The sequence below is a fragment of the Aythya marila genome (assembly GCF_965140915.1).
Source record: "Aythya marila genome assembly, chromosome: 1".
NCBI lineage: Eukaryota > Metazoa > Chordata > Aves > Anseriformes > Anatidae > Aythya > Aythya marila.
In genome coordinates this window covers 191,431,296-191,459,062 of record NC_139042.1, presented here as the reverse complement: position 1 = coordinate 191,459,062, position 27,767 = coordinate 191,431,296, and the positions used below count along the sequence as shown (strand labels likewise).

The 27,767-nt window shown below is 40.4% G+C and overlaps 1 protein-coding gene across 2 annotated transcripts; it reads right to left on the bottom strand.

Moving 5' to 3' along the window:
- Positions 1 to 328: 328 nt before the first annotated feature.
- Positions 329 to 27,767, bottom strand: ALG10 (ALG10 alpha-1,2-glucosyltransferase). Of its 2 annotated transcripts, none has more exons than XM_082756170.1 (3): positions 27,583 to 27,767; positions 26,927 to 27,124; positions 329 to 501 (listed from the first exon to the last, which is right to left on the bottom strand). In XM_082756170.1, the coding sequence occupies exons 1-3, from the start codon at positions 27,745 to 27,747 to the stop codon at positions 445 to 447; spliced, it is 420 nt and encodes a 139-aa protein (XP_082612296.1). In that variant the 5' UTR covers positions 27,748 to 27,767; the 3' UTR covers positions 329 to 444. The 2 variants fall into 2 exon arrangements, with proteins under 2 accessions (XP_082612296.1, XP_082612295.1); XM_082756169.1 differs by lacking the exon at positions 329 to 501 and adding an exon at positions 18,227 to 24,338.

Genomic DNA, 27,767 nt, shown 5'->3' with positions numbered 1-27,767 from the left:
TTTCTTACTATTTTTTGAGCACTGACAGTGTGCTCATCTCTGAAAACCTTATCTCCAAGCATCTTACCAGTGAAGGACTGTAATCAGATCCTGATCCTCTATATGAGAATTGAGTCACAGGGCTAAGCAGTAGTTAAACATCACCCTTAAAATGTGAATATTATTATTAATTTTAATATAAAGACTGCTATGCATCATTATTTCTTGCTTTCTGTGTTTATTGTTTAATATTCACCTGTTCATCACAGCTTTTTTCTCTGATGCAATATTTTTGAACAGTAAATAACACTTCAAAATGTGTGCACATTTCTGAAATAAAATAAGAAAATAGTGTATTTGAACAGATTTCATTTTGCTTTAAATCTGCAGAATCCTTCAACACGGTCTTTTTCCAGGTCAGCCTGGGGTACGCCTTCTGTTCATTTTGGTTTATTAATTAGTCTCCTATGCTCTTCTGGAAATCAGGATACACAGTTGTCTGATTTTGATGTAAGACAAAGCCTGAAAAAAAATGATATTTCCTTAGTTCGTTTCTCTTCATTTAAATTAAATGTAATTTAAATAGCATCTGAAATAAAGGTATGCAACTGGCTGGGTGTAGGTCATGATTCATATGCCTTTCATAAACAGCAGGGAAATAATAGCTATTCTGACTGCTATTGCATATATTTTTGGCTTCAGAAACCCATCTACCATGTCAGTTAATAGTCACTATTTGAGCCAAAAATAACTGTCACTTTTTCATTTTTAATTACTGCATCTGTTATCCTATTTAATCTTGGCATAATAACACAATAGGACATTGCCAAAAATAATGCCACAAATTATTTCCAGGCTCACGAAGAAACCACCGGTGGATTTGCATAGCAAGAAGGCAGACCCACAGAAAGGGTTGCAGCAGTAAACACTGCTTTTTCGGGTGCAGAAATGTTCCTAGTTAACAACCAGGTGCTTCTCTAACTGAATATGCCTTGGTGGCATCTCTGACTTGTGGCACTCACCAGGGATGCTCTGGTCCATGAGAGGAGGTGGGATGGGAGCTGATGATGTGCCCAAGCAGTACGTGGTACTAGAGCCACAGTGCTGTCTCCCTCCACTAACTAAAGTCATTAATGACACCCATAGGATCGCCCAGTCCTCTCCAGGCTCTCCAGCAGGAATTGGTTCCATTTTGGGTCCCTTTAGATCATGCTGTGTTGAGTGGATGTGGAGATGGGCTAGAAAAGTGGGGGGATGCAGGTGATGCTGAGAGTCCAACCTGGCCCCTGGGACCGGTCACTAGTGGAGTCCCCCAGGGCTCAGTACTGGGGCCAGTTCTCTTTAATATCTTTATTTGTTTTAATGGAATAATTTTAGCATAGGGCTAGAGTGGAGAGAGAATTCATAACCAAAATGGGCGGTTAAGCTGGATTCTCTGATTTCTCTACAAAGCTGCTATTGATGTTCTTTCTATTCAAGGAATGTTTAGGAAACCTTTTCTTTTGGTCTTCAACGTATGAAGATGTAGCAGTGTACATGTGAAGTCTAGTGGCTGTCTTCCCCAGCAAATTGAAATGTATTTTGACAAAGCAACTAGCAAAAGCACTGTAAAATTTTCTAAGTATGGTATAGGTTATCAGTAGTTGCTGGGTCCTGCTTGGATTATTATTGTCATTTTAAATGAAAATATCTGTAGAATGATTTATGACACTTACGTTTTGTTTTCATCTGCCTTGGGAGTTTTGGAAGTTAATAAAATCAACCTGCATATCTCAGTAATTTTGTTTACAGAAAGCTAGTCTTTAAATTCAGATTTTTTGCTTAATATTGTAAGATTACTGTCTTCAATTGCTCAATTAGCCATTCTAAGCATTTTCTTTTTGCTGGAAACTTCAAATAAGTTAACAGATTTATCTGCACATATCAAGTATATAAGATACAGTGTTTATTTTCCCTCCTTTTAGGATAATGACGTCTGTGGGGAATGCTGGAAGCTGTTTTTTAAGATGTTGCAGAGCAGAAGCAGTGAGAGGGGAGAAAGCAAAGCATTGAGAACACAGAAAGAGAGAGAAAGAGACTGAGCTTTATTCAAATAATTGGCTCCCGGTGGCAAAAAAAAAAAAAAAAAAAAAAATCAGAACCCCATTGCTGACAATTTAGAGGTAAAAGGTTTGAGAGAGTTGTGCCTTCATTTAATCTCAATGTCAGTCCCTGCGTGCTGAAGCCAGCTGAATTACACAGCCATATCCTTCACACGAGCAGCACAGCTGTATCTTTTGCTGAGTAGTGAGCTGTAACAGGTTGATGTTGTGTTTGAATGGGCGGCTCTAAGGTGGCAACATCACAAGAAGATAAAACATCCGCTAGCAGCCAAGACTAGTAGGTCTGACCCAATTGTGCTTTTATAAATGTTCTCCAGAAATTCTGGGCTTGATTTACAGTGATTTGAAAGCTGCGTTTTCTAGTCATCAAATGAAATTATCAGAAGGAAACTACTTCAGATAAATACATCACTTGAAATGCTGATGAGTGCATTTCTGGCATTTAAGGAGCATTTCAATCAGCAATAACAACATACCCCTTTTGGGTATATTACAGGACAGATTACAAAACTCCTCTAGCATGCCATACCAAGAAGATAACTAATATAAACTGGATCATCTTTGAGGGTGCCAGCAATAATGTTATGGACTGGAGATTAACCATGAAAAACATATTCAGTAAATACTAGAAACTGTGTTTGTCTCATGAGAGAGAATATCTTAGGAAAAAAAAAAAAAAAAAGAGGATGTATTATGGAAACAAGATGAAAACGATGTTCTTTTAAGTTAAAGTGATTGCCTGCTGCATTGTACAGTATATGACTGGAAATCCTTTTCATAAATTCATCCATTTTGATCAGTGTTTCCAGACTTTGGAGAGCTGTATGTGTTTGACCTCATGGCTACACCTAATGGGAGTGCACCCAAGCACCCATGTGTATAAATACCATACACGTTGTCACTCCTGCTCCCCTGGTCTCCCGCTTCATCTTCATTCAGAATCCCATCCTCAACCAACATCATGTGAATGCGGTATGGACCTGTGCATACACAAACTTCTCCCAGTTTTCATTTCTAAGATTTTTTTCCACCTACTTCAGGCTTTCAGAAAATCTTACAAAGCATTTCTCGGGTACTGCGTCTTGTTCTTAGCAGTAAGGACAAGGTTTGACTAACCTGAGCAGTGTGGGGGTTAGTTCTGAGAGAAGCTCTGGAGGTCCTGCCTCAGCCCCAGGAGAGATGGTTTGCTCTGTCCTCCTGGGGCCAGGAGAAGATCAACCTTTGCAGTTAAGCCAGAGCCCTCCTTGGGACTTGTGTCCCTTGTCATGCTGGCCATGGGGTCATCTGGTTCTGCAGAGCTGCTCTGTAGACCTCATCCTGGCCCTGTTGAGAGCTAGGGCAGTTGTGCAGTTCATTTAGCAAACCAGGAGTTTCCCTCATTTCCTTCCTCGGGCTGGGTACCAGCACCCTACAGCATTGCTGGGATGGAGGCTGGTCTGAAATGGGGCCCTGGGCCCTGGGCAAGGCCCAGGGCAGGTGGGCAGGGACATGAGTGCCCTCAGGGCCCTGCCATAGCCAGAGGCCTGCCTGTCATCACGGGGTGATAAAAACAGGGCTATAGAAAACATGATCTGCTGTCTTTACCACGGAATAAGCAATACTTTCTCTTACATTCAGGACATGATAAATACAGAGAATTATGGAGCATTTTGCCATGATGCTACCTGACTACCTCTGTGATTTTTTTCTCTAGGCGATCCCTTTTTAAGTTACTACATTTCACTGAGACATCTTCACAATTCTGTTCTTGCCTAAATCTGCTCTTTGTCGTGTCCTGCTGCTTCCTTTCTTCCTCCTTGGTTGGACTGTCTGATCCATTACCCTAACAGCTCAAATCACAGGCTGCTTTGTAGCATCTGAGTTGAGAGCATTCCTGCTCACAGAAAAAAGTCTTTGCTGGGCTTTATCCATCCCTGGAAGCTGTTATTCTTTTCTTCTTTGCTTGCCCGTCTATTGAAGAAAGATTTTTCATCTGTTGCTTTCCTAGAGCTACATAACGGTTACTAATCCTAATCCATTTCCTACACGGAAAAATGCAGGAAAGTAATAAGACTTTTAAAGCTGCTTCTGAAGCCTTTGAGGGGTCATCAGAGAGCCCAGGCAGGTGGGTCCTGCTGCTAGAAGACATTTTTTCAATATTTTGGCAATGACTCCATAAGAAGCTAAAATTTAGAGAGTAAAAGCATTAATGAAAACCAGAGAAAGCAGGAGAATCTTGATGTAATGAAATCACTAGCAAATATTTTTCCTGGTAACATTTCACATATTTTGTCCAACATGAAATAAAATGAGGAGGTGATTTTAAAAATTACACACACACAAACAAAAACCAACTAACAGTCTGAGGAATAAGGAGGCAATGATTTTCTTTCCATAAAATATTTAAAGAAATTCTTCTGTACTCAAAAGCTCAAAAGACTCTTAACATGCTAAATTCCTGTTGTAACCTTATCAAGGACCTACAGCATAAATGTTCTGATTACTTATAGGCTGGCATTTATTTTCTGGGAGCAAATTCAAACTTGCTAGGAAATTTTTTATGAAATTGCAAAAAAGTTCCCCATATTACAAGGTACAACAGCACCAGTAAAAATCCATTTACTATTGCTGTTAATATAAAATAGTTGAAATGGTGGTGTTATGAGGTACAGGTGTAGCTAAGCTCTACTACAAAGAGAATTAAATTGGGTTTTAGAAGCAGCCAGACTAGAGGGCCCATGCCTAGATGACTTCATTCGAGTCCCAAGACACGTCTTCCTGGTCATTTGGTCATCACATGTTTTAACAAAAGGATTCTGATAGAGTTTAGGTAGAGCAGAAAGAAATTAAAAGCAATAAAAGGAAAGGAGGCAAGGCAATACAAGACTGCCAATCAAAACATTGATCCCTGTCCATACAAGTGTATCAATATGAGTCAACTTTTTGATTTTTCAAGCCAGTGGGTCAAATCAAGTTAAATTATTCCATCTTGTTGCATGTTCCAGAACTGAATACAAAGGCAATTTTAAGATTTCTTGGACAGATCCAGTGGACAGGTTTTCAATTTGTTTTAGCACAAGGCACTTGCTATAAGGCTTATTAAACTTTTGCATTCTGTACAAACTTGCTTAAAGGAACTCCTTTCTTCTGTAGAAACATGTTTGTAGTCTTGGAAATAAAGGTCCATCAGTTTGTATGAAAAGTACTTGCACAACCAATGTTCAGACAGTCTTGGAACTAGTACAGTGCAGGATATGACAACTTTGGAAGTCAGTTTTGAGTCACTAAGAGCCCCATGTGTCCTAACCACCTGTGACTCTTTGGGTAGCAAATTCACTGTAGGGAGCAGATTACAGGAACCAAAGTGACCCTTTAGTTCTCAGCTATGCCCCAAGGCAGCCAGATATTTGTACACATTCACACCACGAGCAGCTGCTCAGGGGAGCACACAGAGTGCAGCACACTCAGGTTTTGCAGGGTGAAACACCTGCACTGCATCAGAAAGGTGAGGGGGCAGCATCTCCGTGTGCTCCGCAAGCTTTCTGCAACTTCAGGATGCTGTGCTCAGCTCCGAAAGTAAATTTTAGACAGATCTGGTAAACTTGAAACCTGTCAGTGACAGATGGCTTTCTTTCAGGACAAAAGAGCCAGCTCCCAGGACTCAAAGCCACCAAAGCAGCCTGGTCAAATACAGAGGGATCTGCTTTAAAGCATTTGTGGTAGGAGAAGCTCTTAGGAGGAGACGCTAAGCAAGTACAAAGGGAATATGAAGGGATGGAAGGAGTACGTATTTCTGTCACACAAAGCACAGTTTGTCTCTTACAAAAGTCTTCGGTTATTTGTAATAAGAGATTAAACCTATGTTTAAGAAGTGATTTCTAAATTGATGGCTCTACAATCCTTCTCCTGCTGCATGTACATAAACAATACCGAGTACCAACATTAGCAGGAATAAGTTTGTTTCCCTGGTCTTCTCAGTAGAAGATCTTCACTGGAATAGTAATGAATGTCCCATTAGCCTCTTCAGCCTTCCCTTCCCCCTGTTACCTTGAAATCTGATGTCCCCCTTCAATTTGTTTGTGTTTTACGGGACGACATGTAGCCTTTGACTCTAACCCAAAGAGATGCACTTCACTACAGATCAAAGGAAGGCTGGTTTCAGAGGGCTTATTTTAGATTCACGACCACAGGCTTAACTAAGGCAAAGCAAGAGCAGGAGGCTATAGCCTGCCTTGTGGTGGGTATCTCATCCAGGGTGCTCAGCTGAGCGTGGAGATCAGGCTACATGTACCACCGCTGGCATGAAGGCAGCCAGAAAACAGCAGATGTTCACCATGACCCAGACAGACTGGCTTAAAAATGACATATCCATGTACTCAAACATGCATTCCCGAGGTCTGGAATTTGCTGTAGGCCACTTAGATATGGCTGACGAGGTTCCTGGCCAGAGCTGATCTCATTTCTCAGGTTTGCAGAAGAGGGAACCATTCCCAAATGCAGGCTGCCCTGCAAGATCTGTTTATTTCCTCTTTTCCATCCAAATCCTGCAGTAAAACACCACTTTTAACCTTTGTAATAATCCAGAAGCACAGTCACTGACTTGAGTGTCCTGGACTTCCCAAGGAGGGTCTGCTCTTTCACTGGTGACCATGCTGGAGCCCACCAAGACCAGCTTTCCATCTCCTTCCATGGTTTGGGAGCCTCAGGACAGACAGCATGGAGCCCCTCTTTTCTGTGCTCTACACTCACACAAGGTGTTAACTCATTTTCCTAAATGAGGGATAAATATGTGAGTGGGTGTTCTTTCTGACCTATTTCTCCTGTCAGTTTACTGTTTGTCACCATATTTTCAAGGCAGTGCCTGGGGTCGTGGCTGCGTTATCCCTGCTTGAGCCGACGGAGAGCGCGAGGCAGCCTTTGGAAATGCAGCAGCTCAAGTGCCAACATCAACACAGACTGATTTCATTAAGCTGCATAAGCTGTCTGATGCTATTTAAAGCTCTCTTCAGCAAGACCTATGGACAACGGGCATGCTTGTGAAGGGAGGTTATTTAAAAATACACCAACTTTTTTCACCTGGCAGCATACCCTGCCTTGCCATCCAAGGAAAGCTCCTGCATCGCTCTCCAGCAAGGAACAAGGTGTCTGTCCCCACAGGGCAATGCCAACACTGTCCTCATAGTGCTCGGATGAAGGCCAGGAGGGACCCTGAGTCCTGGCAGAGCCTTTTGGCACATCTCCCCAAGTCCTTTTTCTTTCCCAGTCCAAACCTTGCAGGGAGCACTGCTGGGGTGATGGGTCGCACCTCCTGCAGCCTGAGGGGCAACCAGGGTGCTCAGCAGCTGAATTCTCATTAGCAATGAATTAAAATGAAAGGCAAACCCTTATGGCCAAGATTAGGAAACTGAAATACAAATTTCAGGTCTCTGTGGTACAGCTTTCTACCTTACTCATGCATCTTCCTCAAAGCCGAGTCTATTTTTCTCCGTTTCATGCTGTTAAAAATAGCTCTGAGAATGTGGCTTTTAAGTGCTATAGAGATGATGACACGATACAATACAGGGCACTTTTTTCACTGTTTTGTAGCTGATTAAAATAGAAGATCGAAAGTGCTACTTACTATAATATTAATCTCCTACACAAAGACTATTTATCCCTCCTCCCCCAAAGTAAATTGCAGGCTTCGTTACTAAAATAGTGAATCAATTTGTAGACGTGCCCGAGTCATTGATAACTTTGCAATCTTCTAACACAGCTAGGATTATTTAGGGTATATTTTGGCTCCCAATTACCAGACAGCATTTATATATGAGTTCATATTCCTTGCAAGTCTTCACTATTTTATATCAAGAATAGAATTATCCAAGCCCTCCTCTGGGATCCTGATGCTACAGGCAAATTCTTCATTATTTTGGGGAAGGTGTGCTCTGTAGAAAAAGAATGCCCCATCAAAGTTTTAGCATGCATTATAGTAAAGAGAAGTTATGGTTTTAAAGGAGAAATAAAAATGAAAATCCAATTATTTTTTTAATTCTAGAATATGGAGTTTCTTGTTGCACTGTGATTGGTACTAGATTTATGGGTCAAGTAAGAATTTACAATAAAGTAGATAAATTAGAATTAAATACGTTTTGGGCCAGATACTGCAATATCCTGTGAACCCTTACAGGCTAGCAATCAACAAATTGATTGTGATGGATGCTGGTAACATTAACGGGGAAACGTTATGACTGTTGATCACCAAGTGTGTCATCATCAGCTTCAATTACAATAATTTGTCTCTAGTCAGGTAGATCAAAATCTGAGTGATTTTCGCTATGAAAAATGCACATGCCTTCAACTAACTGTTAAAGACATCCTAATTAAATCCGCGTGGCTCAAATCAGACTACATTGTTTTGGTTTAAATCTCAGGGGATCAGAAGGCTCTTTCTCCCTGAGCTAAATCACAGCAGTTATTTATGAGAGACTGATGCACTGATATAGAGAACTGCTTCTGATCCATTACTAGGTCTAAAATATCAGAGGAAGAACTAAACACAAGGACAAAGGATGAAGTTAAATTTTCCTTTAAGATGAATGTCTTTTGGAAATTTTGGCTTTTTGGAAACTAGTTAAGTCATCAGCTATTACCTCTGCCTGGATTCTGACCACAAGAACATGACAGACTTATTTTCTTTGCATCTTGTTTAATTAACGTGCCTTCAGAGGAGCAGTGGCAGTGGCAGCACGGCCCACCCCTGACACTCACTGAATTCCAATCAGCATCTTCTGTCCTCCTGCAGACAGCCTTTATTTGACAAGCTCTTTCTGGCTGACTAATGCGCCTTGGGTCATGCTCATGGTTAGCATAGATACTTGTAGAGCAGATATGACTTATTACAACATGTGCCACTTGTAATGAAAATCTCATACTCTCTAGGAGAGGGAAAAAAAAAAAAAAAAAAAAAGAAAAAAAGAAACAAGCAACAGCTTTATAAAGGAATGTCTTTTGAGCTGTTATGTTTAGGCAACACCTAATTCCATGCATACCAGCATTTTATTTTCATTCAGACAAAAAATAATTACTTTTGGAAGCAGGATTGCTTTGTGTTAGAGAAATGCTGTTTTAAAATGCATTACATTTCTAGAAATGCCAGGGATTAAAGAGAAATACAGCACCATTTGCAATGAACTGGAAAACTAACATGAAAGAGGCAGTGCTAAGGCCTCTGCTTTTTCCTTATTATCAGTGTTGTACAGTAATAGGTGAGGTGAAGAGCGAAAAATGTCAGTGTTTGAATCAGGAGCGCCCAGAGCTGTGGCTTTCATCAGTAGGTCACCTACTTGCTCTCAAGTTTTAAATCATCAGCAATTATTTTAAAGTTTCCATGAGGGAAAATTGTCCCAGATAATCACAGAACAGGAAAACTTTACATTTGCTAACACTGCACTGTACAGTTTTGTGTGTTTCTTGGACTCACTTTGACATCAGATTTATGTCATCACTGCACAGCTATTACAAGGACAATTGGAAGAGCATCCTCTTTCTCCCGGGTTAATACTAGGCTAAATAAAACCTTGAGCTGCACAGTAAGTCGTGCACCAGTGAGCATAAGCAGAGGCATGGCCACTTCTCCCCCCATCCAGCGACACTGATTGCCATGTCTCTGTGCTGCTTTTCAGGCAGAAACACGTGTGTTTGTGCTTTGCTGTGTGAGGGTATAAACCTGGCGTGCCTGGGATGCTCCCGACTGGCTGCCTGTGTGCGGTGGGGCTGATCTGCACACAGGACTGAGTTCACTTGGAAATCCTACCCAAGTTTTTCAAATCCTCTAACACTATGTGAGCGAGACTTTCAGCTGGAGAAAGAGGATGTTCCTAGGAAAACAAAGGCATGTGCTCTGTCTCCATATCCATCTGGGCTCCTGCACAGCATCAAAACCTTCCAAAAACGTTTGATTTTCTCTCCTGTGCAATGATTTGTGAGGTGCACGGAGATAATAGGTAGCTACAGCCACCCACAGAGCAGGTGCAGGGGTAGCTCCAGCACCTCCATGGAGAAGATGTGTGCTTTTAACAGTGTGCAGCCAATGTGCTCTGAGAGCTGCACTTCAGGGGCTACTGCAGCATTTTTAGGTGATCACTGCAAGTCTGTGCCAGAGCTTATAACCGCAGTGAGTTTTTAACAGGGAAAGATAGGGAAACAAGTGCTATAGGAAAGGAGGCGCGCGGGAGGGAGCAGGATGTGCTTCTCTTCTCAGGCTGCCACCAGCAGCCCCAGCAACATCTGGTTCAAACCACAGTGCTGCCAGTTTCCCAAGCAGCTAGTGCTCCTTTTCCTTCCCTTTTTCTTGTACATATTCAGGGGCTTATGAGCTCTGGTTACCGCTGTATCACCCCTGGTGTTTCTAATTGCTACAACAGTCGCTCACCCTGCAGCAGGTTGTTGTGGGTTGGGGCTGGGGCTGGGGCTCCTCCCTTGGCTGCAGGATACTTGTCAGATGCTCTGACATTCACAGCAACAGCACCAACTTCATTACCTATCATTGCCTTTTGCACTCATGTTTGGCCTTGTTATACATCTGTTTGTCTCTTGGTGCAAGGACTTTCATCCCCGTGGTTATTTATATAGTACATTTTTTATATATCTTCATTACAGTGTTAGTAAGAATATTCATTGCCCATTTTAACTATCATTTCAGCAAGTCCAAATCCAAGCCTTGAAGGTGTTGTCCTTTTAGTAATGTCCATTAGGCATTTTTACGTATTTTTTAACTTTTTATAGACATTCCTTTAACAAACCTGAATGCTGTGGGCTCTCATTCATGACTTTAAGACGTACTTTAACTTCCACCAGTCAAATCCTGGTTTACTGTCTGCCATTACTACAACAGGCATGTCATCCTAGTAAATACAAATTTCATTCTTGAAAGTCCTCATTTACCAGAGTATTTTCTAGCAATGTTATTTCTGAAAAGTAACAATCTGGTATAACTCTACTTCTCTGTTAAAAATAAATAAAAATAAATATAAAAATAAATCCATGTTAGCTTTGTGTCTGATATATCTGGAATTCCCACCAGAGGCTATATTCCTTTTCAGTAGCTTCATTTGCCTACAGATATGGCATAAAGCTTAATTGAACCTTTCCAGTCATGTCCTGCACCTGTTACCATTCCCAGTTGCTGCAAAGCCCTGTTATAAGCCCCAGTCATTTATGACCCCAGCCAGTGGCTTCTTTGCTGGTTTTGCCCCTGTTCCAGTAGCAGATTTTGCTATTCACCATCGCTTAGCTATGATGGCAGAAAATGCCAAAATAGATCAGAAGAAATAGCTACTATAAAAATGCCAAATGGGCAGTTTCCCCTGAACCAGGGTGAGGAGAGAGCAAGTTAAGCTTATAATGAGAAAAGCCAAAATCTGGGCTCAGCTGGTGGGAGGTCAGCTCTCCAGGAAACACAGAAAGTATTGCAATGGGTGTGTGGACTTCTTGCACACCATCACAGCACCCCTGCTCACTCCTGTGAAGGACCTCTTCAGATGGCAGGAAATAACCTTATTAGAAGTTTGGAAACTCAAAGATCTGTTAACAGCCAACACTACTTAACACCCTGGTTTCTCTTCATTTACCCATTATTTTTTTTTAATTGTCCAGAAGCATTATTTTTATGTGTATGTATCATTTGCAAATTATTTTTTTAAGGGGACCAACAAAGAGAAGGTTTTATAGGAGCAGCAGAGATTAGAGGATATTGACTCCTGCCATCCAAGAGGAGAATAATACCAGTCTGTGCCTTGTGAGAGGAGCCAAAACATGAAGGTCAGCTTTTACAACCCCACTATTTCCAAACAAAGTCTCTTTTATCATTAGTGATAAAAGATAAGTCTTCAGTCTAATGTTTTTCCTTCAGTGAGGATTTTTTTTAATCCACAAAGGAAGAAAACTATACAATATATTTCCTTTAAAAAGCACTGGTTATAAGTCTTCGTTGGGTTATATGTATCCTAAACAGATTTTAAATATTGCAAATTAAAAATAAATAAAAAAGGAATGAGAGAACAACACAGTTCTACCTAATTAACTCTTATCTTCACTTTATACTAAAACATTTTTTTGCCATAAGATAAAGGAAAAAATAAAAAGTAACACAAAATTGGAAAAAATATCCTTCTCCAGTAAGAGGAAAGACAACGAGACTAGTTTGCCACATATCACAGATGAAATACAAAAAGAAGAAAGCAACTAGAAATGAAAGAAAAAAAGTCATTTCCAAATGCCACTTATCCTCTAACAGCAGCTGCACTCATGCATTTTGAAGAACATCAAACTATAATGGGCCACCGAGAGAATCTGTCTCACTAGAAAAAAATAAAAAAAATAAAATAAAAAAGTAAGATTTTCTAATCTTTTACAGGGATACATGTGCATGGAGAGCAATGAAAAGTGAATTTTATTCTGTAGGCATATTTCTAGTGAAGAAATATCCTTTTGTGCATTATCTCATTCTGTCTCGACTACCTCCGGTGGGACACTGCACAGAACAAAAAGGAACACCACCGAAAAAGTGTTACAAGGTCATCTGGCATACTTCAGTTTTCCACATCCATGGATATTTCCATATCCATGCCACTTTTAACAAAACTACATTTAGTGAATCTCTGAGTCTGAGAGATTAAGAACACCTGACAGAAATTGTCCTTTCCTTTAATTTTGAGACACAGGATTTCTGGAACTTGAATCATAATAATTCAGTGCTTGCGACTGGCAGGTATGTATTTGTGTCTTTGAAGTCATCTTCCAGCAGTGGTTTAGTGACACAGTTTACACTAGCTCCAGTCCGAGTTAAACCATTAGCAAGTTCTGAAAACACTGAAATGCAGCCCCTGGATCTTGGGTTGCTCAAGAGCTACACATCTCCAGGACGAGTAGGTTGGGACACCACAGCACCTCAGACGAGGAAGCCTAAGGGCTAACAAGTTGCTGGTAATTTTGGGGCTGTCTGTAACACTTGTTGAGGGTGGAGCAATGCAATCTGCTGAGCTCGGCCACTTTGTAGCTGCCATTTTAGGACTAAGGAGAAAGGGCTTTCAGCTCCTCCCAGCTAAAATGGCACAATCATCTGGAGAGGCCTGTGAAAATCAAGCCCAGCAAAGCCTCCCTCTGCAAATTTTGCTTCTGACAGCTAGGCAGGATCATCACGCACTCCTTTCCCCAGGCAAATCTTTTCCTATCGAGGTGCCATCCCACCACGCTGATGATAAGTACAGCCTACGTTCAGATTTCTTGAAGTCCTTGCCAGAAGGAGCTCTGGATTCTGTTTTTGAGTAGCAAAAATGATGGTAGGGGATGGCCTCAGGTTGCCAGGTGGTCAGTATGAAGTCAGTATGACTGCAGATGGCCTGTGGCATGTGCTTATGTGAAGAAGAGAAAGTTGCACCAAAGGAGGAACAGTCAAGCAGCTGCAGGAGGTGTAGGGGCTAAGATGTGGAGAGACAGGGCAAGAGATGGGGATCTCCAGAAGAGGGGGATTTAGGAATATGAAAGAGAATTGAGAGCTTGAGGAATTTGTGCCATGGAAGCCAGCAATAGGAGGCCTGGGGAGCTCTGCTTAAGGTGATAAAAAATGCAGGAATTTGCTCAGTTGCTGAAGGTGGATGGCAGGAATGATGGGTCCTTGGGTCAGGCAAAGATAGGCCTGAGGTGGGAAAAAGAGGGATGGCCTATGACGGGAGGAATGGGTTCATACTGCAGAGGGATGAAACTGGATGCTGAGGGGCCAGGGTTGCCATTACCACAGAATATATTCCTGGCCCAAACTCTCTGCAGACACATACACGATTATTTTCATCTTTCTTCTCTTCCATGGGACCACCAGGCACAGCCCTCACTTTATTCTCTTATTTGTTAACAAAATACAGAAGTCCTAATGACGGTTCAAAGAAAAAGATCAGATTTGTTAAGGTATTTAGGTCCACATAAATGGTGATGAGCACCTGCACTATGAGGTCCTACTTTTTTAGATTCAATCCACATCTGTTTTCTACCTTATCAGAGCTGACGATAGAAAAACTGTTACAAAAAAAAAAAAAAAAAAAAAAAAAAAAAAAGTCTTTTCAGTTTATTTCCCTATATATTATGATTGTTTTAAATATTAAATGGTACCCTGCATAAAAAAAAAGCAGTCACTGCTGTGAGTTTTACTTCATTTTTTTGTATCATTTCGTATTTTACTAAATAGACCAAATCCAAAAATCTTCCAAGGTCTTCATGACTGCTTTTTCAGTTTGTAAGACTGAGAGTATGTGGCTGAAGTGTTTGAAGAAGGCATTATTATTTCTTTAGTGTGCAAGTTCCTGTTGATTTAGATCCTCCAGATAGTGTCCTTGGAGAATGCGGTATTGAAATGAAAATAGATCCATCTCATGAAGTTGTACTTACAACAATTTCAATTAACTTAGTGTGTGAGTAATGGAAAAGAGAGTTAGATTGTAATTATCTTCCTCAACTCTGCCTCAGAAGTGTATGTTCAAAGCACCCAAAAAAATTGTCAATATCCATACACTTTCAGAGTAACATTAAAGGTTAAATCTGATTCCCAATTATTCTGCTTACTTTATGTTAGATGTAATGAGAAAATAAAGTATTGAATGTAGGCTGTCAACAAGTGCCACTGCCTGCGTTTCGATTACAGCGTATAGGTCCGCTTCTAACTCCGGCATTAACATTGCAGCAGCACTGCAAAGGCAGTAGGGATCTTTCTCAATGTTCCTTGTAACTTTGAATAACTACCTCGGTGTCATGTAATTAAACATCTTACCACAGATGCTGATGCTATAGACTGCAAGTTCCTAGCTGTTAAAAATGTGTGCAGAACCACTCGCTCACTTATGTATACTCTCCTTTACCTTTACCTTAGTTAAGAAGACCCCCAAATCAGGTGTTCATCTAAGAGCTAATAAAGCCAAATACTGCAAAAAGGATCCTACAAAAAGAAAAAAACAAAAAGGGCTGAAGAGCATTTACCCTGAGTTCCATCACAGCAAAAACTACCAGAAATCTTCTAGTGCTGCTTACAGAAAGAAAGGTGTTGACTACCAGCTGATTTTGACATGCTATTTTTTTCCCCGAGTAACTGCAGACTATCAAGATTTTATAGCTGACTTTAAAGCTTTTTCTTGTTTGTTTGCTTACTCTCTGGCAAAATGATGGGCAAGAAAATTCAAGAGCATCAAGTCCTCTATTATGTATGACTTAAATAGCAAGTTGGAATCTTTGCAAGTGTTTAACATCTTTGACTCAGATTCAGTCACAAACAACTTACGTTAACTGATCTGTACCATAATTGTATGCCAAGGTTTATAGAAGCCTTAATTGCTGGCAAGATTGACATTTATTTTACAGAAAGGCTCCCTATTCACAAAGTTTTAATTATAAAGCTAGGATTTGAAAATGCAAGAGGAATGTGCCCACGAGTTTTGGTGGCAGAGTTAATTTGGTTTTAGAAATCAAAGGTTTCTTGCCAAGTTAAAATGAATAAAACAAAGCCATAAACCCACAAGTGGACTGGCTTCATGGTTAGAGAGTAGTTAGAGCCCCATCAGGGCAATTGCAATTTGACTTAATCAAGCTAAGGAAAAGGAAAGGTGGTCTTCCAGAGCCACCCCATCATCTGGATACCTCTACTTCAAACCACACAGGAAACAAAAAATGATGTGCTCAAATTCCACAACGAAATCATATCTTGAGGCAAATATAAGAAGCTTCTCAATACAACAGCAAGCTACTCAAGGTAGCCCTGGCTCTACAGACCAAGACAGCAGACGGTCTACCCAATTTACCTCCCTAAGCATTTAAGGAGTTCTAGGGGAGGGGAAACAGCCAAATCATTAGCTGCTTGGCCAAACCTCACATGCTGTTCCCCTTTCTCTAGCCACAGCAAAGCAGTTGTTATGGGACTTGTTAGCAAGTCTAAGTTGTATTTTCTGGTATTTTTCCATTACCATGACCTTAGAAGTCCAAAAGCAATGCTTCACCTACAAGATAATGGGCACACTGTTCAAAATAAGGGTATACAGACAAGGTGCCATGGAGCTTGCCTTGCCTAAGTAGAGCAAGCTGTATGTATGCCTAGGTTGATGATACTGCTTCTATACAAAACAGAACAAAACAAAACAAAACCAAGAAAATAAAAATGAAGAAAATAGAAGAACAGAAGAGGTCAAAAGTGTTGTTCTGACATCAATTCTGGTGACCATATTTGTTCACATGTTGGGAAGAAAAAAAAAAAAAAAGAAAAAAAACACACAAAGCCAGAGGAAGAACTATCTGGAAGGAAAGAGTCCTCATGGTTTTGTGGGTCAGTAGGTTAAGACATTGGTGGGTTGTGATCTGCATGTAGCAGCATAAATGGAAGCGAGCATATCCAGAGGTACAAGAGGAAAATGGGGAGATCTATCTGTCTGCACACAGATGTAGCATAAAGCCAATAACCAGAGGAAAAAAGCTTTTTTTTTTTCCTAGTAAAAGTTATTATATCTTTGAAAAAGCTTGTCAAAGGGCATAGCGAATTCATCACTACTTGATGGCATTAAATAGAGTGTGTTTTCAGAAGATGTGCTCCATTTCAGCCACAAGATATTAAACTCTACAGGACTCATAATTTGGAAGCTAATTCCCTCTCAGTGGAAGTTGCTGGATGAAGTTCGATGGCCTACTGCCATGCATCAGCTGGATTGGGTCATTACAACGCTGCCTCCTCCGCCGCCCCCTCCAAAATTTAAGCAGCGTATATTGTACAAGCAGCAAAGGAGGGAGGTGGGAAATTAATAGTATTTATCTTGGAGGCAAACTTAAAGCTCCCTCCAGACATCAGAGAGCCCCAAAATCCCAAACATTATTTCTTCTTAATTCTTTAGGAAAGTGCAAGTTTTTCTTTTGGCTTTTAAGCAATGAGCTATCACTCTTCCCCATTTCAGAAAAGAATGCAGAAAATGTTTCCATCTTAGTGATAATTAACTGAACAAAACTCACTGTTGTTGAAGCAAATCTGTACCAGTATATTTTTAGCACAGACACATCCAACTCCATGCTGATTATAGTAATAATCAGCAAATAAATTCCTTTTCCTTTGACAGGCTGCTGGTTCTTCTGTAGGAAGGGAACTGGACAGGGCAAGTTATTCCCCAACTTTTCTTGAGACTTTAAAAACAAGCTAACATTTCACACTGAGCTGAAAGTTTCCACGTTTAGCCAGCAGAGTGGTTATCGGGGAAATCAGCTCAAACCTTGGTCCTTCTGGCCTAACTGCTGGCTGTGGGGGCCTCCCCAGCTCACAATACACTGCCAAAACACACCGGGCTCTGGAAAGTAGGTGCCAGCAGCAGGTAGCTTTGGCAAGACGCCTGACAGATGAATTCCTACCTTCATAGCTATCTCAGTTGACCACTGCCATAAAATCATCTCCTTGGTAATGAGAAGCATACAGTGTTTTTTTAACAGTGCACAAGTGCACAGAGTAAGGAATCCTATCTGAAACAAAGAAAATGTTAGATAAAAAGCAGCCAGGCTGCTCCTGGCCAACACTACCGTTCTGAAGTGCCTCCTCCCACCCAGCACCAATGCTGTGGCATTTGCTCAGCACTGACCCAGAGGGCAAAATGCTCTCTCTGAAATCAGTAATATTCCTGGGCGTCTCTCCTTTGTTCTTTTCGAGCTTGTCATTTAGATTCCAATTCAACCAGGCAGTGTTTTGTTTGAGATTCGACGGGAACCCAGGAAAATGCAGCACGAGTTACGTGTCTGAAATGTGCAGGTCTGAAGCAGTGCCCTAAAATTAGAGACTCTTGTCAGCGATAATCACCATAAACATTCCTTTTGCGCTGTGCAGGCACAAGATTATTTCTATGACAATACTTCTAGGACAGTTGATACGAAAACATGGAAACGTAATCTCGTTAGAGAAGATCTGAAGGTAGCTAAGGACACAAACTTCTGCAATTACATCTTTGAGAAGATACAGTGCTACCACTAATACCAATTCATACTGATTCCAGTCAAATGCACTGTGTATTAATCTACATCTGCGTAGATCCAGGAAATAAAGCACATGCAAAGACTGTTTTCAAAGTTTATTTTTTTAAGATATGAGATTTTTTTGCTTTATAAATACAGCAGAGTATCTGGACAACAAATGATCTGAAAACAAAAGCAACCCCTTCCCCACTACTGACACAGGGGTGCAATTCAAGTAGGCTCATATTTCTTGAAAACCTTAAAGTTATAGATCCACATCTATGTAGCAGAAACATCATTTGATAAACCAATTAATTGCCAGGTTTACCAAGACCGTTCTACCAGTGATCAGGCCAGCTCCAGCAACAGGCAGCCTCTCCTTCCTGTGGAGAAGACATTTTCCCTCAGGCATGGCAAACCCCTCTCCCACACCACCACACGCTTAACCGAGCTACAGAGCACTGCTCAGTGCAGCAGTGCCCCAGAGCATCCCATCCATGTCTGCTGCTGGTAGTGTTGCAACAACAATTGGCTGTAGCAATCCTTTCCCTTTTGCTTCCTGCTCCTGAAATTCCAACTTTCCCCGGAGCTAAGGAACAGCATGAGGTCCTGAGCACACTCTGAGATTAAGCACAAAGCCCAGTGACAAAAACTCACAAATTAAGGACATTTTAGCTACAGGTTGCCAGCTAGGTTAGCATTTCTGTCTCATGGACAGATTCCTTTTGTCTGCAAAATGATGTTTGCTAGTAAAAAACAGTTCTCTGGATTCATCTAAAGCATACTTTTAAGAGTTTTGTTTGTTTGTTTGTTTGTTTCCTATAAAAGACATCTCAGCTGACGTACAAATGTCACTGACTCAAAAATAAAAGGTGTATACAAACCAACAAGGAAAGCAAAGCTTTTTTAAGGAAAGAAAACAAAAAAAAAAAAACAGGGCAGTGAATAGAAACACAGAATTTGAGGTAATTGGAAGCAGATATTTTCATGGACTCTGGCTACAGACTTTTTCATTACACAAAAAGCAGATGATGCATATAAAATGCTGTGTGTCAGCTACTACAGGGCTAACAGACATTTGAACATTTGTATTTTGTATGCGCATCATCTAACAAAAAGAGCGAATACTTCAGAAAATCACCATGTGTCAGTCTCAAAAGTATAATTACTTTGCTTTCCTCAGTTTGTCCTCCAATGTATTTTTCTTATTTTAAATGGCAATTAATGGACCATATGAAGGAAATAACAATCTGTGAAAGTCCGTAATAAAAGCAGAAGGAAATCTAACTTTCTAAGCAACTGTAGTGTTTAAAGTATTGACATCATGTCAAGAATAAGCTTTCAAATTTCATTTTTGTTATCTAAGACCTGACATGAAAACTTGATAAACAAAAATATCAAATAAAAATATCAAATACATTTTAAAGATGAGCAAAACCAGTGCTTCTTCTAAAACTTATCATACACTCTAAATTGATAATTAAAAACATGAACGTTTTAGCTAAACCAGTTACTGAAACAAGCACTCAGCCATGACAGAACTCGAAGTTTTCTAATTCTCAGGAAATAGCCAAGCTAAGAAACCTGATGCTGTGATTTCAAGCAGCATTGCATTAAGCAGTTGGTCACCCCAACAGGATGGCACAAGGCTGCCACCTTGTGAAAAAATGCAAACCAGCATTGAGAGAGCAAAAATCAACAGTCTTGTCTCTAGGCTATAGAAGACTTTTTCCTACAGTATTTTAACAGAAGTAATCCTTCTGGTTTACCTACTTGCAATCAAAGTAATAGGTAAAAAAAAATCTTTCAGCATGCACATATTGCTTTTGGTGTAAAATTCATACTAATTTTGAACACAAACATGTTGTCAAAGGACTTTAGAGGAACAAAACCAATATAGAATACTCACAAATAACAGAAAATACAGGTTACTGTTTACAAACAATCTACCTACCTTCCCAAATAACCACCTATATGTAACTTCAAAAGTTTTCCATTACTTTCCTTGTGTTTTTCACCTCAAAACAATTCAGCCACACTGTGGCTGTTCAGTTCTCTGCTTGGGTTCTTCTGAGAATGATTGAAAAATCGCCTTCTTTCTGTCTCAGGAAAACTGAACCTGAGCCTTTATTTTTCAATGGCAATTATAAAATTGTTAGCTGCATTTTCTTTTAATCTCAGACATTACATTTCAACGAATTACTGCAGCTTTTTTCTCTAAATGGATAGCTGATTAATAAAATTTACAGTGATAATTGTTTTAATGCTGTTGGAAGTAATTTCATTGCCAATTTACACCAGCGCAGGAATTAACCAGAAGTAATTCCTCCTGAAGCTAGAAGACCATGGCAACAAAACCAGGATAAACACAGCCCTTTCTGCATGTCTCTACACCGAATGGGTCATGCATTACAAACAGCCACAATGGAAATATTGCAGAAGCAAAATACTAAGATGAATTTTCCAAGAGATGCTCCAAGATTATCCAAGTATGTTAAACGAATTCTTATATCTAGATTTTAAAACTGCCACTGCTACTGATACTTCTGAAATGTCTAGGAAACACTTTCTTTGTGATTAATCATAATGTAATTACAACCATCTTGATTTATGAAACTGAATCAGACTAATACCTGTAAAGTCCCTCTGGCTCATCAGCTAAAGTGAAAATACAGCTTTACTCCAAAAACAAATTTCTTCTTTCATGTTTTAATAATTCATGGATTTTCATATTTCTTATTATAACTTGTAACTTATTTCAACTCAGCTTGATTTAACTTTGCAAAAAACATTGAGAAGAATTGTACAGTTACATTAAAATATACAAGTACATTGGTGAATCCCATTATAAAATATTATGCTGTCTTACAACGTTCTTAAAAAACAAATTAATAAAACAGCTCACAGAAACCTCTCTCTATATAATTTTTCCAGTATCTTTTAACATGGTCATTAGTCATTATCATGGTCATTTGTGGGTCTTTTGCATTCACTTTTCTTTTTGAAATAAATGTTTAGTTGCATTAAATAGCATTTATCTAAACTAATTTCTTTTCACTGGAAACATGGCTGCTATCTCAGTTGAGGGTAAGTTTGAAGCATAAGCACTCTCATCATTAACAGATGATTACAGGCATTCAAATACCAACATGGATAGACATCATGGACAAAATAAAACAGCCGTGCCCTATAGAAGTACAGGAATGTTTTCATTTTGTCGAGGAAATGAACAACAGCTCCTCTATATAAGCCAAAAAAATCAAAGAGATCTTGAAGACAGGTCAAAGTAGTGTCCAGGGCCCCATCACTTCCCACGTTACCCTTCCAACTCATTCAGTACCACAAGTTGAGGACACAAATGCAGTTGCACTGAAACATGCATATATGCTCTTCACCTTGTTTACATTTTTGTAATGTTATAGAAAAGCAAAACTGGATGCAGAAGGCATGCAAGACTTCCCCCCAAACCCATCATAATAAAATCACTGCACAGCATCCTGGCTTCTGCAAGAACCATGCTGGATGCTTGAAAAGCAAGCCAATTCAGGCTTCTCTTGGCCTGTCAGCTTGATACAAAGCCAAACAGGGAGTGATGGAAAATTGCTTTCCCTATTGTACGCACGTTGTCAGCAAATTACCATACTGGCAACAGGGCAAAAAGAAAGCAGTGACCTGGCAAATGTTTCAAATGCAATATAAATAAACCTACTCATTGAGTAGCTTTAAGGTTTCCTTAGAAGAAACAGGGTTGCAAAGACAGTGGACAGGAGAATCTGAGCCAAGCATACTCTTCATGGTGTTAGTACAGAGAAGGGCTCAGAGCCAGAACATTGATCTGTATACTATAAAGAAAACACAAAATAACAGCACTGCTGCGAGTACTGACCTTTCGAAGCGCAATTCCATTTCAGAGTGACTGGAGTGGCAATAAGATAATATGTTTGCATAGATGTGACTGCAGTATTTTCATTACAGGGCAAGAAAGACCTTAGAGATGTTAAACAGTATGTGAAGCTTTGCATCTCCCCAGCACATAATTTAGTTATATTTATAAAACCGTTCAACTGTTAACTTGAGGTGATCAAATATTTTTTAGTCTAATTAAAGACATTTACTGACAGGAACCATTACAGTACTCAAACTTCTTTTATTCTGAAGATAATGTGCTAGATGCTTTAAAAAAATCACATACATTGTATTTTACCTTTGTAAAACAAAATATATACTCCCTTGTTCCATTAGATTTGTACATATAAGAAAAACATTTAAAAGAACAATTCAGTAATGCCATTAGTGCTTATTTAAGATTGCACGGCAAAGATCTTAGAAACACCGAGTTCAACTTGGGAGTGTACTCATATCCTACACTTCAATACAAATCTGCAAGCACAGAACTTCAGGACATAAAAGCCTTATTATTTGGAAGGGTATTCATTATACCGCATTCCACTGTGTAACGACACATTTCAGTCTGACACACGTAAATTGCTCCCCTTCTAATAGGCCACATTATCAACTGCAATTTATCTTTTGTTGTACAATAACATTTATTCCCCCAACGAAGGTAGATGCATACAGCTTCCACTGTATTTTCTAAATATCAGTTGGAAGTAAAATTTTCCAAATGTCCTAATCATTAAAGAGCCTACATTCTGTTTGCAAAACTAATGTAAGCGTTTATTGACAAAAAAACTCATGAAAATTCAGTGGGACGTAGGTGTTTTTGCAAACATTATACTTTAGCAGTGTTTCATACCTTGACCTTTAGCAGCCGTAGATGGAAGCGGCCCGTTCCAGTGAGTAAACATGCACCCAGAAGTAACAAGGAGGTTAAACACTTAGGTACTCTGTTTTAAAGAGAAGCCTCTGAAACATCAACTGTCATATCTTCAAGTACATTAGAGAATATATTATAATGCGAAATGACTGTAAACATCCCCCATATTTCACATTAATTACTGGAAAGTGTTCTCAAATTTCCTCTCCTACTGAATTTGTTAATTCCAGGAGCTCAGAAATTCAATATTTATAATACCTTCACTTTATGAGATACCAGACCTCACATTCAGTTCCAAGAACATAAGCAACTTCCTTCCTTCCCCAATCCCCACTGGGGCATAAATGTTCATACATAATGCAAAACACAGTACTTCATTCCAGAGTGCACAGCCTTGAAATGGTACTGGCTTTTCCTCAAGGTATGAAGGTTAAAAAAAAAAAAAAAAAAAGTCACCACATAAACCTCTGGACTTCCACGCTATTTGGCCATTGAAATGTTTTGTTTAGAAAAAGAAAAAAAGCTACCATGTTCACAGCAATATAAAAAGCCAACTCAAGGAGTTGTCTGGAAAGAGAGGGAAATGGAATATTGAGCCTGTATACTAGGAATGGTAAAATAAAGTAACGAAATTCTAGCAGCTTTTGAGGAACGGTGACTGCTAATAAGCACACAGAATACATTAAGGTCCAGAATACTGGTTTTGTTTTTAGGGTATCAAAAAAACTCCAGCCAGCAAATATATAGGCTGGAACTAATGCATATTTAACAAGTTCGTGCCTTTGGAAGATTTTTCTCCAGACATAGAACGTGTAATGTCTGTTATCTGCTAGTAAATACTTATGAACGTAGGTAAATTTCCAAACCAGGAATAAAGAGATGACGGTGATTAAGCCGTATTGCACAGGGTGTTTCCGCAACGACAGAAGGAATTTGCTGATTTTAGTAGGGGTCAGTAAGTGAGGGAAGGAAAAAAAGACAGTAAAGGACAGAAAATAGAACAGCTGAGGAAAGTGCAAACAGGCTTCGTGGCTACTTCTGTCACCAACAACTATCCCACCATTGACGAAGACAAAAACAAAGAACGCAGTGACTAATATGATATACGGCCAAGTTAAAGCAACAAGCGTAACTAAGTTTTTAGGTGATGTAAGATATTCAATAAGAAACTTCAATACTCTGATCAGATCTGGAAACGATCCTTTCATGGCAGAGATCTTTTCATCTTTCTTTTTCAGTAACTCTGTCTTCCAGGCTTCATTCAGCTTCTCTGCAACAACATTTCCAGCACAAAAAACTGTCCACACAATATTTGTCTGGCGAAACATGAAGCCACAAAATCCGAGCAGAGCTGAAGCTTTATGGTTACCATAAAGGCACATTAAATATGCAAAGAGAGTAAAAAATACTGATCCCGGGTCCGTATAATAAAGGAATGTAAAAAAATAAAGGGTGGGAAATATTGCAAGAGTCAATGCAGACAAAATTCTCTGGAAACCAGACACAGCCTAGAGAAAAAGCAGAAAAATGTGATTAGTAACATCCAATAAATTTATATATTATTTGTGAGAATTCAATTACCACAATATAGCATCTCTAATGCTCTTTGATTCCATTGCTGCACGAGCACACACGCTAGTTTTGTTAAGCTCCTGCTATGTTAATATAGAGTGCTGGATGATACAATGGTAAAAGACAAACGAGAACATGGCACGTTATTGCTGGTGAGATAAAATACGGCGAAGAAAATGCACCAACTCCTTTCATAAGTCAAGTGTTCACAGATTTGTGGTATCAAAATTATTATGGGAGTATAACTGCTCCCATACCTAGGATAAAAGAACTATAACAGACAAAATAAAGAGGGAAAAAAAAATCAGTTCTTCACCAGGTTCTGTTTGTGAGACAGCAGAACACATCATTCTGCGCTTTTACTATTGCATCTTTTGAGGCCAGCACACGAAACAGTCAGTTCAAGTTTCTAATCTTTGGTGCAGCTTTTGTTTTTTATTTTCATTATAATCCACAAATTAAAAAAAAAAAAAAAAGAAACTTTAAAGAAGGTAGGAGATCATACAGTTAAAAACTCCTCCCAGGTATGCCACTCACTACATGACATGATGCAACTCACAGTGTTAAAAAATGCTGCGTGTTCCTGAAGGATGTAGTCTGAGATGAAACAGACGGTCACCACCAAACAGAAAGGAGAATACAGAAAACGCTCAGAGCTCAAAGTGGCAACAAAACAAGCACATTTTCTCACACTTATACTACTATCAAGAAACTTTTTGTTTGCTTATATTTATATTCCCACTTCCAAACATAAACTTATTTGTACCAAAAAAAGAAACAATGTATTGAATTTGACCTAATTCTGTGTCTTATCCTGTGCTTAAGCATGAAGAGTTTTCTGTATGATAACACATCAGAGGAAGTTTTCTTTACAGTAGTGGAATCCTTGAATTAACAGAGAGCAAGAAAAAATGTTCTTATGGTTAAAAGAGAAACAGAAGAACTTTCACTAAGGCAAGAGGTTTTGAATAGGCCATAAACCACTGTAACAATTTACCTACAAGAGTGGTAGATACTCCATCATTTTAAAAATACAATAGTCTTGTATCCAAGTTGGAATGTTATGTTCTGGATGGGTGAATAGCTACACAGGTAAAAAATTGGCTGCATCAGTGTACCCAGAGATTACAAGAATATTGCAGAGATCTGTACTAGTATCTGTCCTGTTTAACATTAACATTTGTTGATGATCTGAAACAACAGAGTACAACTTCATCACGTTTGTAGGTGATGCTAACCTGTGGGGACTTGGGCAGTATGCTCAAGGGAAGGGCTGCCACCCAGAGTGACCTGCACGGGCCAGAGGAAGGGTGCAACAGAAATCTTATGAAATTCAACAATGGCCTATAGCAAATGCCAGCATCTGGGAAAGCAGACCCCTTACAATGATACAACCTGAGCATGGAGTAGCTGAGGATCTGCTGCACTTTGGAAATTGACCTGGGGTTCTCAGCAGGCAGCAAGGTGAACATAAGCTAGCAGGACACATTGGCAGCAAAGGAACAGCAAGAACCTCTTGAGCTGCTTTAACAATAGGGTAGCAGCAGATCAAGGAAAGTGACTATCCCTTTTTACTCCGTATTTGTCAGGCTGCATTTAGCGTACCGTGTCCAGTTTTGTGCTCCACAATATAAAAAAGTCATCACTAAACTGGAAGAAGTTTAAGGCTACCTGCAAGCAAAGGGCTACCAGGAGAGACAAGGGCTGAAGCACCTGGCCTGGGAGGAGAGGCTGAGAGGGCTGGCCTTGTTCAGCCTGGAGAACAGATGGATTTGGGGTGTCTGAACAGCAGCCTACCAGTACCTATAGGGAGGTTAAGGCAAAGCGAGGTAAATGGAGCCAGGATTCTCAAATGGTGCATGGTGGGAGAACAAGAGACAATGGGTATAAATTGAAATGAGAGGCTCAGACTGGATGTAAAAAAATATATATAAATAAAAAAGAACCCCCCCACACACTCCTTTTCCACCACAAGGACAGTCAGGCAGTGGAACACGTTGCCCAGTGCGGTTGTGCAGTCATTCTCCATCCTTGGAGATTTTTCCAGTCCCCACCCTGAGCAACCTGGTCTGATCTCAGGGCTTGCCTGCTTTGTGCTAGAGACCTCATGAGATCCCTTCTAACTTGGATTATTCTCCAGTTCTAAATATTGACATCAAATGTGGTATATTTCTAAAGAACGTATTTTGGTTCACACACAGCTTACAGGGCTGCATTCAGGATTCGGTGGTTAAAAGTTTTGTGGAGAATCTTAACCAACTAGATGAGTTAGTATCTAATAATTTTAATTTATATGTGTATTTCAATGGGACTACTTATAGTTACGCGTAACGCTGAAGTTTTAGAGGATCACACCCTGACAGAGAAAAAATACTACGTTTTTAAAAGAAAAGGAATGACTAAACTGGTAGGAGTACCTGCAGTTATTTAAAACTGACAGTAGCTCATATATGTAGTGAAGTAAACACACAGAGTCAAGAAGTTGTTTGTACTAGTGCATAAAATAACACAACTTTGACCATACCTTATTTTTCTGGTGGATCTTTAGGAGCAGTAAATAGAGCAGGTAGAAGTTGCCAGCGCTGAAGAGGAGGTTGATAAAGCGGAGCATTCCCGTGGAGCACACGATGGGGCCCGTCCACCCGAAGAGCCAGGCCGCGGGTTTCACCACGCCGACCGACAGCAGGTACAGACCCGGCAGGGTCGTGATCATGGGGTCCCACTGGAGGATGGGGACAAGCAGAGAGGGGGGTCAAAGATGTGTGACAGAGATCTGAGACGTGCAGCAGGGTTAGAATATGCAATGTCAACCCCCGCTCTGTTTCATCGTGTGGGTCAGGGAGTTATTATGGTTGGAGATGCCCTCCAAGCCCACCTGGTCCAACCACCCCCTGCCACCAATGCCACCACTAACCCATGTCCCCAGGCACCACGTCCAACCCCTCCTTGAACACCCCCAGGGACGGTGACCCCACCACCTCCCTGGGCAACCCGTCCCGATGTCTGAGCACTGTTTCTGAGCAGAAAATGCCGTTTTGTTGGACTTGAGGCGTTCTTAGCCCCAGATCTCCTTCATGGTTGACCTCGCGTCCCACCGCCCTCGCTCGCCCCACCCGCGGCAACAAGCGGGCAGGGCTCGGGGAGCAGCCGAGCCCGGGGGAGAGGAGGGAGCCGGGGCACCTGCAGGAAGCTGCCATGGCAGTAAGCTTGTGCCTGGGGGACGTGGAAGACCTCGTCCATGTAGGGCTCCCGCAGGCGGCGGTTGAACGCCGCGAAGAGCAGGGAGGAGACGAGGAAGGCGCCGCTCATGGCGGCGGAGAAGCCGTACGCCTCCACGCCCTCCATGCTGCCGGCCGGGGAGGGCA

Bases quoted from the DNA above. Each gene is read 5' to 3' on its own strand.
- ALG10 (XM_082756169.1), bottom strand. From the start codon at position 27,747: ATGGAGGGCGTGGAGGCGTACGGCTTCTCCGCCGCCATGAGCGGCGCC. The intron at 27,125-27,582 runs GTGCCCCGGCTC...CCCATCCTCCAG, and splicing joins GCCATGGCAGCTTCCTGCAG to TGGGACCCCATGATCACGAC. The intron at 24,339-26,926 runs GTATGGTCAAAG...CTTTTTCTCTAG, and splicing joins AGATCCACCAGAAAAATAAG to GCTGTGTCTGGTTTCCAGAG.